Below are 14,519 nucleotides of genomic sequence, written 5' to 3' on the forward strand. Positions count from 1 at the left end.
TTTGATAATTTGGTTTCTCTTTAACATGGAATAGTTTGATTTAGCTAGAATAAGTTTTATCTTGGTTGGTCTTTGTCATAAGTTGATTTGATTTAGCTGGAATAAGTTTTATATTAGTTAACTGGCTTTGTTTGGTTTTGGTATAAGTTAATTTGATTTAAATAGAATAACTTTCATATTAGTTAATTAGCTTGGTTGACCTTTCTTCATGAGCTGGTTTGATTTAGCTAGAATAAGTTTTATTTTAGTTACTTAACTTTGTTTGGCTTTAGAAATAAGTTGGTTTGATAAAATTACATTATTTTCAATTCACTTATTTTATTTAACATTGTTTTCATTTATTTGACTTGGTTTGATAAGTGATGAAAAGTTTCAACTCATTTATTGCCTTATGACTTGACTTAATTTAGTTAAATCAGATTAATTATTTTGGTTAATCAGATTTGATTGAAGTTATACAAAGTTGTATTTATGTTGATAAGTTATAGTTAAAACACGATTGTTGTTGGTTTTTCAGATTATATAAGTTTTATATAGTCAATTAGCGCTAACTGAACTACAGTTTGACTTGGATTGAATAAATAAGCTGAAACCGACATGTATATATCGAAAAGTGATGTCACCGAATTTTAATAACCGAATGCCGACATCAAGTTTGCGACTGTCGTAATTTCTTGAATTCTCAATTACCCTTCAGTTCCGATGTGCCTGAACTGTGAATTTTGTTTCGTTGCTGCAAAAACGCGTCTCGCGCTTTGCGGCCGTGTGTTATAAGAGTGGCAGTCAAATCTCACTATTCGGTGAGATAAGAGGATCTCAAGACTGGCGATTAGCACTACTGACAAGCTGCCTTCCTTCTAGGAGCTCAAGGCTGGCGATTGGCACTACTGACTAGTTACTTTCTCTCTAATGTATCAGCAAAATTTAGAATGGTTAAGCAAAGATAATCTTTATGCAGCTTTGCCCAAAACTGCTAAGCAAACAACTGCTTATCCCAACCAAAAATAATTGTAATAAATTTTACTCTAGTGATACTGATGCTAACTGTGCCCCTAGTACAGCGGTATGTCTCTGGATTTACAACGCTAAAATCAGGGATTCGATTCCCCTCGGTGGGCTGAGCAGATAGCCCGATGTGGCTTTGCTATAAGAAAAACACAAACACACGCTAAATTCGTTCAAACATAGTGAACAAAGTTTGATGCAAATTATAAACCATTAAACTTTGAAAAATCAATGGTGTTATTATAACGTTATTAATAAGATCAAACGCATATTAAACAAATTATAAGACTTTTGTGAATTTAAATAAAGATCCAATGTTTTCAAGGAAATCAAAAATTAAAACATATTTGTTATATTTAAAAATGATAAATTTACAACTGAAAGTATGTATAAAGAAAAAAACATTTGGTTATCTTACTGTTGTTGTTGTTTTGAATTAGGCACAAAGCTACACAATGGGCTATCTGTGCTCTGCCCAATTCTCTTACTGAAGGACTGGAAAGGTTTGGTGGATAATTTGCTCAATTCGCACTTAAAAATGGATTCTATTTACTAATTGTTTTATCACTTCTAATTTAGGGATAACTAGTGCAAGGAATCCTCGCATAGTTACACGCGAAATTAAAAAACAAACGACCAAAGAAACGTTTGTTGAAATAATGTATGGCTTGCATAAAACGTAAATGTTGAGTTTTTTTATGACCAGTATCTCCAAATTATCGGTGTGTTACTAAATATTTACAGGCCTATACAAGCCAAGAATTTACCGTTAAAGGTAGTTTTGAGTTTTTAAATTCTGTACATAATTTAAAGTTTAATGAAAATGTTTATCAACTAATCTTTGACGTAAACTCCTCTGTAATAACATTTCATTGCAGGAGAGTGTTGATTTGTGTTCAAAATTCTTTTCCTACATTCAAGGATAATAAATGAATATTTTTACATGCGTTTTCTAAGCTAATGTCGCTTACAGCTACAGACTGAATGAGAGTTTGTGTTTAATAGAACATTGTCTGATCAAACTGAGGGAATTACCTTTGAACCTAAATTGTATCTGTTTTGACTCTTTTGTTTTGAGTTTACATTAAAAATATTGGTTGAAAATGTCGTATTTGATATATAGGCAACTTTTCTGTAGCAAATATGTAGATGATACGTTTGTCATTTTTCAGTAAGTATAATTTGAAAAAATGAATTATAAGTATCTAAACAAAGTCTAAAGGTAAACGCGAACAGAAATATAGTTTGTTATTTTTTAGATTTCTTAATTTTGAATTGGAAACCTATCGTAATCCAACTTTTTCGTAACTTCACGCCATTTTAATTCTTTAGTTCTTAAAGCACCTAAAGCGAATTTCGTCAAAACGCTTATTAAATGTAATTACGGTGTGTAAGCAGTTGTTCTATGCTGCTTGATGAAATCGTTCACATGAAACAATTTTGAAACGAAATTTGTTTTATAGTGATGGCGTTGTTCGTAATATAAGCGAAATACTAACACCAATGGCTAGCCCTAAAGCTCTGAAGTTTAATGAGGTAATGAAATTAATAATAATAGTTTTTATAATAATAAGAAAACAGCCATAGTATATAAAATAGCAGCTAGTTTTAATCCTGGGGAGATATTGTTCACATATAGAAGTCTGATGCATATTTAAGCCTATGGGGAAAATAAAAAATTGCTTTCATTTTAAGGACATAAGGTTTCTGATTAAAGATAACGTTTGCAATCCATACATTTGCATACCTCGCTTGTATGAAACAACATAAGGGCTGAATGTAACTGTCGAGTGATGTAAAACAAACAAGAACATACTATTAATGAATTTAAAAAATGAAGTATCGCTCGACATGTTTTAAAGAAGTAAATATTACTTTCACAGTTGAAGACTTTGGGCTACTTAATCCAGCCAAGGATGAGTAATTGACAATGATAAAGATAAAGCCAATATTAAATTATCAAAATCAGGGTACACTTATTCTTTTCATGCTGTAAGCAGTTCTTGATTATTTTTCAGGTGAATACACATGCTTACATTTGGTATTTAAATTTTAGCACTTAAATGTAGTTTGAATTAGTTTCGTTAAACTTAGAATGTTTTACTTAAATGAATTTTTTTACCTCTGGAATGAATTAATTTGTTTAATAAAACATTAATTCAGTTAATTACAGCCCCTCGTTGGTAGAACGGTAAATCTAAGGATTAACGCTACAATCATGGGGTATGATACCCCACGGTAGACTCAACAGATAGCCCTATGTGGCTAAGATATAAGAAAAACACACACACACAATTAACTTGGATAACTAATGTAGCAACGATTCCAATGATTGACTTAGTTAGATGATATGAAACTGTGTCTTGCTAAATTGATCGGTGCAGGTGGTAACAGTTTCGTTTCTTTGATGTGATATATGAAGTTTAATTTGATGGAAACATTATATAGTAGTTTTTAGAAATACTGAGTGTTTAAAGTGATATTAAGGTACAACACAGAATAGTTGCCTTTCAATAATTGCACTACTACTTCTTTTCTTCCTTTTTACTCGACAAGAGTATAAAACGTAATAAATCGCAAATTCACTGATATTAAGCAGTAGACCTAGTATGGCTTAATGATTAGGATACTAAATTAGCAATCTGCATATCGCAGAAACAAAATGGAAAAATATATTTGTTATAACTAAGAGAAGTTAAAATTATAATTGAGAGTGTGTGCAAAAAAATTGGTCAGTCTTTTTTTTCTATCGCGAGCGTGTCATGACGACCAAAGCGCTCAAGTCAGAATGTGATAGTCGCAGCTTCGAATCCCGCCCCTTCAGCCGTAAAGGCGTGATAATGTGAAGGGTAATTCCACTTTTTAGTTGGTAAAGAGTAGTCCAAGAATTGGCGATGGATGGTTTTGAGTTGATGCTTTTCGTTTAGTTTGACCCCCGCTAGTACAGCGATAAGTCTACGGATTTACAACACTGAAATCAGGGATTCGATTCCCCTCGGTGGGCTCAGCAGATAGCCCGATGTGGCTTTGCTATAAAAAAACACACGCAAACAATCGTCTAGTTTATCAGCAGCTTTACGCGAAATTCAACAAACAAAACAAATCATAAAGTAAGTTAAAAAATAATATGAATGGAACTCTCTAGAAGTATCTATTTTGGTATTTGTTGCTCTCCCGGAATTCTGACAACACGTAAGAATTTTAGGTCAAAAACAGATTTTTTTTGTCATTAAACATTAAACTAATTCTCAGATAAATTAAGTGGAAATAGTGCATTTGAAAGTGTCTAGTGGTAAACATGCTAAAATTATTACTCGTGGTATTGAGCTCGAGCACCATCTATTGGTGGAACGTGACACGCATCACATCTGACCGGTTACTAATTAGTGCATTTCGACTGCGGCTTTATCCGTAGTGATGTTTTCTTTAATGGATTATCTGGTTCTTTTAAAGTAATGGTATTAAGTAATAATATTATTATTTTTTATTCTCAAACTTTTTTGAAGTAGCACACAGGTATCTTGAAAGCTATTCGTAACCATTTTTATTAAAAGGTACGCTTATAGGACGAATAGATTTCGTCCTACGTTCTCAAAATACGCCAGGACATTCGTTTCTTTATGATTTTCATTAGAATGCTATTGCACGTGTAAATCAATGAAATATTAGATAATTTCACATATAAATATATATATAATTTTGTGTATCAAAACTGATAAGTACTATTTTAACATTGTTTTGTGTCTCACATACTACTCATATAAGACGAAATTACTATAAGAGAACGCAAAGTGTTTATTGATCACAATTACATTTGAATATTGTTTATTTTTTAATTTTTTGATAATTGTATCTTGCCTGAAGTACGTGTTGTAGTTGTAGAATATTACATTAATATGTAAGATTTTAATGTAAAAAAGTGGAAGTTAAGTAATTCATAACTGTTATATTTATTTTTCCAATTAAAATTGTACAAATAATATAGAGTAAATCAAAACAATTGTCAAGTTTGTGCTTAAAGTACGGAATAAAACAAAAATGATTTTTTATACGATAACTTGTTTTTCTGGAAGATAAATCCTTGGAGAAGATGATGGACGAAAATTGATTTTTAGGATGTTGAGGTAAACGTGTAATTTGAATCATATCAAATAATAATGTGTTAAATATTGTTGTTTAAATTATTTCATTTTATGGTTTTTCACAATATTCTCGTATAACTTTTACTTTATTTATATTTCAAAAGACATTTAATGAACTGACTGTGCTCGAGCACCATAATTAATGTTCTTGAATTCATTGAATTGCAGCAATGAAAGATGGTACACATCACGAGGTTGCCTATTAAAATTGATGCTTAAATCCTGTAAGATAGTCTTAGATACAGACAAGTCACTTCTTTAATAAAAAATTGAATAGAAGACTAAAAATATTGAAAAGTTTAATCATTTCATTGAATCTTGTGGGAGATACTTGGTTCATTTTTGAATTTTGAATAAAGCTACTTGAAATCTCTCTGCGCTAACCCTCTCTAATTAAAAAATGATAGACCTGAGGGAAAGTAGATAGTCAACGCCATCAATCACCAACACTTGAACTATTCTTTTTCAACGAAAAGTGAGATTGAATGTTGAAAGGGCAAGCATGTTCGGTGAGTGTATTCAAACTAATGGTAAAGTTTATTGCTCTAAATTTGTTAAAATATTTATTTTTGTGTAAATTGCTTTCGAAAAGAAGAAAATTCTATCGTTATTGAAACAATCATACTTAGTCTTAAAACAAACCATCGTTTTGTTTCTCTCTTTAAAGAAAAAAATCGATTGAAATGGAACAAAGTAGACTTAACCATGGCAGATGAAGAGAGACAACTTCGAACAACAAACCAATAAAAAAAAAAACAAATCAACAAACCACAAAACTGCTGATTTTATTTGATCTTAAAATACCACTCATTTTTTGCAATAAAAATGTAATTTGGTATAATCGTTTTCATGACAATATTTCTAATGGGTTTTGAGATAAGAAATATGTATGGATTATTTTTATGACCGCATACAATACTTTAAAAATTAAGAAATTACTTTATAATTATTAAGAAGCATTAATATAATTTATGACAGCTTATTTTGTGCAACTTCAATTTATTTCGTATTTCTCTTGATTACTAACTTTTAACGACTTCTTATCACAGAAGATGCCCGATAACTTTAGGATTTTCATATTGTTACAGATAGACAAGATTAAATCTAGAGGATCCATGACGTAGTGTATTTTGATTCGTCCTTTTAAAAACTATAAACATGACATTAGATAATACCCAAGAAGAACAATGAAAGGTTCAAGCAAAACGGGGCCCGGCATGGCTAAGCGCGTTAAGGCGTGTGACTCGTAATCCGAGGGTCGCGGATTCGCATCCCCGTCGCGCCAAACATGCTCGCCCTTTCAGCCGTGGGGGCGTTATAATGTGACGGTCAATCCCACTATTCTTTGGTAAAAGAGTAGCCCAAGAGTTGGCGGTGGGTGGTGATGACTAGCTGCCTTCCCTCTAGTCTTACACTACAAAATTAGGGATGGCTAGCACAGATAGCCCTCGAGTAGCTTTGTGCGAAATTCAAAAACAAACAAAATAATCAAGCAAAACGGTATATAATGCTAGTTCACCTTTTTAAAAGGTATCGTCAAGTTCGTCAACATGGTGTGTGTAGTGTCACAAACGATTTTCGCTTAGTTTCTACTGATCAGAAGGTCATTAAAAGTCATACAGAATGTCCTGAAACAACCCTTCACTGGATAATTTGCTACAAAACTAAGTATTAGTTGGGCTTAGTTTTGAGAGAATTGTATGCCTGTAGCAAGCTGTCTTCACATTAAGATTATACTCTACACAAACAATACCAATCTCGGTATTCATCAGTTCGTAAATTTGTCTTCTGTCATTCTTGAATACTATTGTTTGAGATCATTGATGGATAAGACACTATATTGTTTGGAGTTTTAGGTGCGTTTAAATTATGGGAGTACAAGTGGTTTCTTGTTTGTCACTATCTTAACTTGTGTAGGTCGTACCTTTTGGAGAGTGAGTCCTAAATAGCACACTTGCCCGAGCCTTACAAATATCGGCCGAACAAATCACATGATTGATGGAGTGTGTTTCCAAGTTAATTAATCAGCTTGGGTTCACACAGATCTGGTCAACATTCCAAACTAATATTTTAGGATGGGATTTCTTTGTATTAGGTTTCATAAATTATAGGTACCTGAGAAAATAGCCTAGATTGAACGTTATATGAAAAAAACAAAAATAAGTCTTACTAGAGTAACATTAGTACATTCTAAACAATTTTACACATTCACTTTAGTTACTTCTTTGAAGCAACAAATAGCGTATTTCCTTGCAAAATCTTAGAAAATTATTATTTTGAACTAAAATAAAATACTAATATGGACGTTTTAAGCATATTATACCAATGTTTTACATGCTCAACTACATATATTTTCATTATAGGTTCTCATTATTAGTTTGCTTTTTCCGGCAAGTTTTTGTTAATTCTCTTTGCTTATTTTTAAGCAAAAGACTACATAATGTTACAACCGTGAGAATAAAAACCCGGTTTTTATCGTAAAATAATTTGTGAATTACAACTACACCAAACAAATAACGTGTATTTTGGCACAGGCCAGCATTGTTGTTGTTTTCTTCTGTAATTCATAAGAGTTTACTGCTGTAGCGCCGTACCTTAGAAGACAAACGTTAATTAATATCTACATCATAACCCAAAAATTACATTGATAACTTTCAGATTTAGAAGACAGTAAAAAAATCTAAGTTTATAAGTATCGCTTGCATCTATAAACTGGACATTTAAAATCGTCTTCTTACGAAAGGAACCCCCTCCCAAGTAGTTCAGTGGTATGTTTGCGACATCGCTTTGCTAAAAACTGGGTTTTGATACCCATGGTGAGTAGAGTACAAATAGCTAATTGATGAGAGAACTGAAACGACACGAAAATTTACAACAGACATTTGAACATAATTACAGAAAAAATCGTTTTATGATTCTTTCGCAATTTGTGTCTAAAAATAATTTTTTGTGTGTAAAAGAAAAAGCAAGACCCGGATATTAACTTAAACATGTGTTTTATATATCATTAAAACAAAAACAAACGTGTATTAATTCATACGACAATAGCAAAAGCTGACAAAAAATTATCACTCAAAAATTCCGGGGCTTTTGTCTTGAAAGAGTTCGGATATCTACAGGTTAGCTAAATGAAAAGCCTAGTCTACCTTTTATTACTATTAACAAATAAACCATTTACTTGTATTTACAGAAATAAACTATTTTACTTGCTTGGTTAGTAAACTTTTAAGAAATATTAAATATCTCATTATGTCAGATGTTTTGTTAATAAAAGATTTATTTCTAGTATTCAAGTCTATATGGTATTTAATCACTTTGAAACCACGCCGCGACATTGAACTGCTCAAGCAAATCGTAATAATAATAGATTAAACAAAATTTGAGGTGAGAGTTTTTGTATTACTTTATGAAAGAGACGAGTTCATTATAGTTCCCAATTGGCCCGTCATGACCATGTAGTTAGGGTGTTCAAGTCACACCTCTTTTGTTCTGTAATTTTCCAGTAAGTATTAATTTGTGTAATCGTTTATCCAGCACGTCTTCCGTCTAAACTATCACCAAGGTGAATTTTCTTCTTAATATCATCTTAAGTAAAAATATCTCATTAGCTAATGATTCAGATAAGGTCTCCATGAGCTTGATTCACGGTCAGTCGACCTACATTAAAAAAAATTATGAAAACTGAGAGTACAAACCGGTGGTTAACGTATACAACTGTATCTTTTACGTACAATAGCATATCAGCTACTAAACAATATCTAGCAGTTCTGTTTTGAGATTTTCATTTTAAGTAGATCTACTTAAGTTAGTTTAAAATACCACTTAAAAATCACCAACAATATATTTTATTTTACTGATCGTTATGTAGATTTTATATTTGATCGAAATTTTAATTTTCATTTTACTTTCATTCTTGGCTACAATGAAACTTATCGTTTGATACACACAGTTTCTCTCTGTGTTATTTTGCAGTCATGTGTGCACATAGGTTAAGAGAAATTTTGACGTTGTGCATAACGTATGGCTTCTTTCTTTGATATTCATGTTGTCCCCCAGTGACCAGCGGTATGTCCCTGGACTCATACAGCTAAAATATGGGTTTCGATACCCATGGTGGGCAGACCACTGTGTAGACTTTGTGCTTAATTGCAAACAAACAAACACTCATTTTTGTTTTACAAACTCAGTCTCTTAAGACTCGGGGTATTGTCGTGGCTATCTTCAGCTTAGCGTCAACGTGCAACAAATAGACGATACTTCTCGAATGAGCGCTGAGCGAGAAGGACGATACTAAGGAAGTCCATGCAGCATTCTTAAACGTCGGGCGTGACTAGTTGACGTCATCACATATACTATTGGATAATTTTTGGATCGACAGTATAATTATGTGAGACAACAGGAAAATTTTTTTTTCTGTCATGCTGAGCAAATATGAATTACCTGATCAACACAGAATACTATCACTGTAAGCATCCGCACATAACTAATTTAGTTCGATTTTCGCTCAACAAAAATTAACGTTTTACATAAAAATTAAATAGCGTTATATTACATTCAAATACATTATAAATGTTTTAATTTGCTATTTGATATAATCTGTCTTGAAGGATATATGTATTTGTATACATGACATTAGAACGTTTTGCAACATTCCGCGTAATTTCTTATGTATATAATAACTTTCACATTTCATTTTTATAATCTAAAGCGTTTAACTAAGACTAAGCATAAAGTCAGTTGTTAACTGTATATCAAACCAACACAATTAATTATAATATCATCCTAAATACGTGGCTTGCGTATAATTTCAGTGTCGTTACAGTCGGTTTGATTACATTTTAAACTTGAAAAATAGCCATATTTATGTACTTATTTATTACAAACGTTAGAAGTGGGTACCTAGCTACTTCTATCATCATTCTTCATGAGAGAGATTTTAATAAGTACCTCAAATAAAGTAAGCTTATTTTAAAATTTGTAAAATAAATGTAGGAGATTGTTGTGTTAACTATATTTACGTGTTTGTTTTAAAATCTAGAAAATTCATGAGGACCTCAAACATTTGAATTGTACCCGTTGTAGAAAAAACATCAGGACACGTCATAAGTCCCGAATGTTATGTTGCGCAATACTTAGACTTCACACGTAACATATTTCACAAGTAGATATGAATCACATAGGAAAACCTATTTCTCAGTTTAAAAATATTACGTCACCCAAACAGGGCGGAGCCACGTTATCTAACCGCAGAACTTTTGCTTCACAGATTAGTAGGGGTTACGTAATACACCTGTTTCTCAGAACAAAAAGAGATTATCTTGATTCTAACGAGGAGTTAGTATATCAGTATGAGGCGGGAAGGGGTGAAAAGAAGTGTCTGATTTAACAAAGCTATGCTTGCAATCTGAACGTAAGTGGGCAGTCTCACTAATTTATGCGTCCAACCGGCGTAATGTGGTGATGTTGGACATGCCTTTACAAAAGGAAGACTGCAGATTCCTTGGCGTCGGTGATGCGTGAGCTTTGCACTTATTACTGGCTTTAACGCTCAGGTAGCTTGCAGACATTTGTGTACTCCATTCTTGGCGGCAGGTAGTCAAGCAGGCCTTATAGTGTTGACTTTCTATTCTCTCAGTTTACCCCCTTTTCCCCTATCCAGTCTAGTTCTCCCTACCTGCCGTGGTGTGCAAGAACTTCAACTGTTCCACAACCTGTCCTGTACGTGGCACGGAGGTAGGGGTAGTCTATCAGCCAAGGCAGTCTTGCTTGCAGCATGAGTTAAGCCCAGAGGGAATAGGAGACCAGTGACCGCAGCCGGAGAGATTTTAAACTGACATTGTAGGTAAAGACTGTGTGCGTGTGTGTTAATAAAAGGTTCTTTACTGTTATATTTTGATTCCGATTACATGAAACGATATCCTTGTGTATGCAGCCATTATCAGCTGCTGGTAATCTGTAGTAGTGAGAGAACATAGAATATTTGTTATTGATTGTAGTCTACATCTGACAAAATGGCGCAACTCAGTCCCTTAGCACAAGCAAACAGTCCTACAGGACAGAAAAGAGAAGTCCCGGAGGACAACAATGAAGTTGCGGGTCATTTATCTCCTGGCCAAGACCTGAAAAACGACATGCCCTCAGCATTTGGACTCATAGAATCTCCAGAGGTGTAGTATTGTTAGGCTATAGAATTTATGAATGATCCTTTATATTTTGAATGAATCTTCTCTAACAATATTTATATTGATTATATAAAACACTAATAGACGTTAAAAGTAAATTGTTTTGAATGGATATTTTGTTAGACGTGAAGGTTGTGTTTTTTAGCAGTCTTCTTAAAGAATTAACTCATTATAATGTTGGCACGACTGTATTTATGGTTGTGAGCTTGTTTCTTCTTTCTGACACAGTGGGGGGAAAAAAAGAACAAAGTCCAACACTAAATGGCATGATATATAAGCGGTTTCGGAGTGTTAAAATGTTGCTAAGAGCAAATACCAAAATGCTAAAGTTCTCTATTCAGTTTTATTAGTATGCACAAGCAAATGTGTTACGAGAGTTTCGTGCCACAAGCAACAGGCTGATGATTCTGTCATATTTTTTATACTTTCATAACGCTTGAACTTACTTGCTCTTTAATGCGCCGACCTGGCCTTTAGCGTTTAAGCCTGAAGCTCACACGTTTCGACGCGGAGCGAAGTGGATTTCCTCCTACTCTGACATGTTGTTTGAACTTTTGTTTTTAACACAAGTATTTTATAAGTTGATAATTACTGACATATTTTGTTTAAACTCTAGAATAAATCACTCTTTGTTACAAATTATTCATTGTACAACTTTCGTTGTAACAGATCAGTTTAATTAAACGACATCATAGTTTCAAAATTCGCTGTCTTGATAACAGGCAGCAGTTCTGATCATTTAACGTCAATAGAAGTTTATCCTTCACACATAAGCTGTCGAAGAAGAAATGCTGTAGGAGTTAAAAATTTCGTATTTTTAGTTTTTGGCAACATTTAATTCTACCCCAGTGACAGGTAGAAGAAAGTAGGTATCTTATTCTAACGAACTGTATGTTAAATAGCAAATAATGTAAATTAATTTCGCTTTACGTTTATATATCTTAAAACTTATTACTCTTTAACGTATTTAACTTAATCTTGGTTTAATTGTTTATGATGAGAAAATTTTCACTTTTACTAAACTAATAAGTAGCTGTGGCACATATAAGATTTAGAAATATAACCCAGCTTTTTATGTCTGAACTTCAAAATATTAAATATTTTCCCTTAAATTCTTTCTGAAACTATTAGTTAAAATAAGGCAGTTAACAAAAACTGACAGCAAAGTCAGATACGATATAACCTTTTATAAATATAAGTACATTCCACGTACGGAAGAAAAGACTAAGCGATACATCGACGTTTACCACCTCAAACAAAACATGAAAACGTGATGGCACTAAAAATATCGAAATAAGTGTAAATGCGCGTGAAGGTTTTGTTCACCAGATGAGGACTCCAACAGCTTGAGATTTTAATAATAACACAGGCCTATGAACTTATACTTCATAAAAGTTGTTTTGATTATAATAATGGATTTTCCGTAATTTATCTATGCATATTTCGAAAGTAATATTCATTTGTTTTATCACGTAACAATTTTTTACATATTGAGAAGGGAAAAAAAAACTCCCACTTATGCTAAATTTACTACAAATATCGCAGAATAGGTTTGGGTCATTTACACAAACTCTTGTGGCCATATTACGACAAAATAACATTAAAAAGAAAAACATTATGTCAAAATGCAGACATAAACAAATACCATCCAGCCTGTTATCCGTTTATATACTAGCAGTGGGTTCTAAAACGGTCGATAACACACTCGCCTCGCGATTGGTCCATAAAAAATGTATGACTTGTGGTTTTCAAATTTTAGGTTTTACAAAATGTGACTTTATTTTAATTAAATGATTTACTTATGTAAAAGTACATATTGTTTTTTTTTAAAAAATTATATCCGAATTTTCGGATTCAACGCACATGAATTGCTGTAGATCACATAAAAATTTCAAGACATTAAAACTAACGCAGGCCTGTGGAATCTTTATTATGGTACAATAATATATTGTATCCAAGGTTTCTGTTTGTATGTTAGAATTACTTCTATGTCTATGAAAAGTGGAATATTAGAAGTTCATATTATCTATTTTGAAAACGAAAAGTCACTCATACAATAAATGTTTATGAAACTATTCTCTTTTTAACTTTATTTATTAATATTATTAGGGGTTATTATACCATTTTATTTTTACAATAACATTATATATGAAGACAGTTTTCTTTATAGGAGCATTTTTCTTGTATATAAAATTTAGTATGTTTAAAACCGTTTGAATTTTTATATTAACAATTTTGTTGTTAAAGCAAACAAACATTGCTTTACAAGTATGATAAAATAGTTTCTTAAAATAAGAGAATGTTTCTTGAACGTAAAATATTTGTTAAATATATAGAATACTGCAAATTCACATTTCAAATAACTAAATTTCCTTAAGCAGCACAGACAAAGTTATATAAATTTACTTACATTCATAATGTTGTTTAACTAATTATGCAATATCCTTTAGCAAAGATAATGTCAGAAGTAATCGCATCCCTTTCAGAAGAACATAATTAAAGGTACGAAACTGTGGTTTTTGTAAACTGCCATTCTTGATGCGACACTGATGAAATTACGCATATAAAATTGAAGATAGTATTCCGTATATTTGTTTTATAAGCGGGGAAGAAATGATGGCTGTTATACACATAATAACAAATATGAGCATAAGTATAAAAAACTGGTATTGTTTACGTCATGTTAATATATTGAAGTTGTTCAATTGCATGGCGCTCGAAACTCTGATTAATACATGCATCACACACCACGAATGTCAGTTGTAAAGGTGTAGACAAACACGCATGAAAAATTTAAGTGAAACAGTTATCAAAATTGCGCCGCAGAAGCAACATTCATATGTATAAATGCAGACGAAGGAAAACATAATAAGAATATTTAGAAAACTGAAAACATTCAACAGCTGTTACGAATTCCAATATAAAGGTTTTATATTCGTTAAGTTGTTCTTTGTGTCTACATGTAAATGAGCATATGCAACCGTTAACATTTATTTATCATCTGATATGATGAATGATGTTCATCTGGGCCAAGCGTGTTAAGGCGTGCGACTCGTAATCTGAGGGTCGCGGGTTCGAATCCCCGTCGCACCAAACATGCTCGCCCTTTCAGCCGTGGGGGCGTTATAATGTGACGGTCAATCCCACTATTCGTTGGTAAAAGAGTAGCCCAACAGTTGGCGGTGGGTGG

At 32.6% G+C, this 14,519-nt stretch overlaps 1 protein-coding gene across 6 annotated transcripts in view; it reads left to right on the forward strand.

Annotated features, from left to right (window-relative positions):
- The window catches only part of LOC143230446 (transcription factor AP-2-epsilon-like), a 178,478-nt gene that overhangs the window by 94,640 nt on the left and 69,319 nt on the right, over positions 1-14,519 (forward strand). Inside the window, exon 1 of one of the 6 annotated variants that reach the window (XM_076464017.1) lies at positions 10,470-11,314. The exons of 2 other annotated variants lie outside the window; for them this stretch is intronic. In XM_076464017.1, coding sequence (XP_076320132.1) covers positions 11,159-11,314 — 156 coding nt within the window. In that variant the 5' untranslated portion in view covers positions 10,470-11,158. Of the gene's footprint in view, positions 1-10,469; positions 11,315-14,519 lie in introns of those variants that run through there. 3 more of the 6 variants (XM_076464015.1, XM_076464019.1, XM_076464016.1) reach the window with 3 other exon arrangements.

The sequence above is a fragment of the Tachypleus tridentatus genome, chromosome 10 (assembly GCF_004210375.1).
Source record: "Tachypleus tridentatus isolate NWPU-2018 chromosome 10, ASM421037v1, whole genome shotgun sequence".
Taxonomy (NCBI): domain Eukaryota; kingdom Metazoa; phylum Arthropoda; class Merostomata; order Xiphosura; family Limulidae; genus Tachypleus; species Tachypleus tridentatus.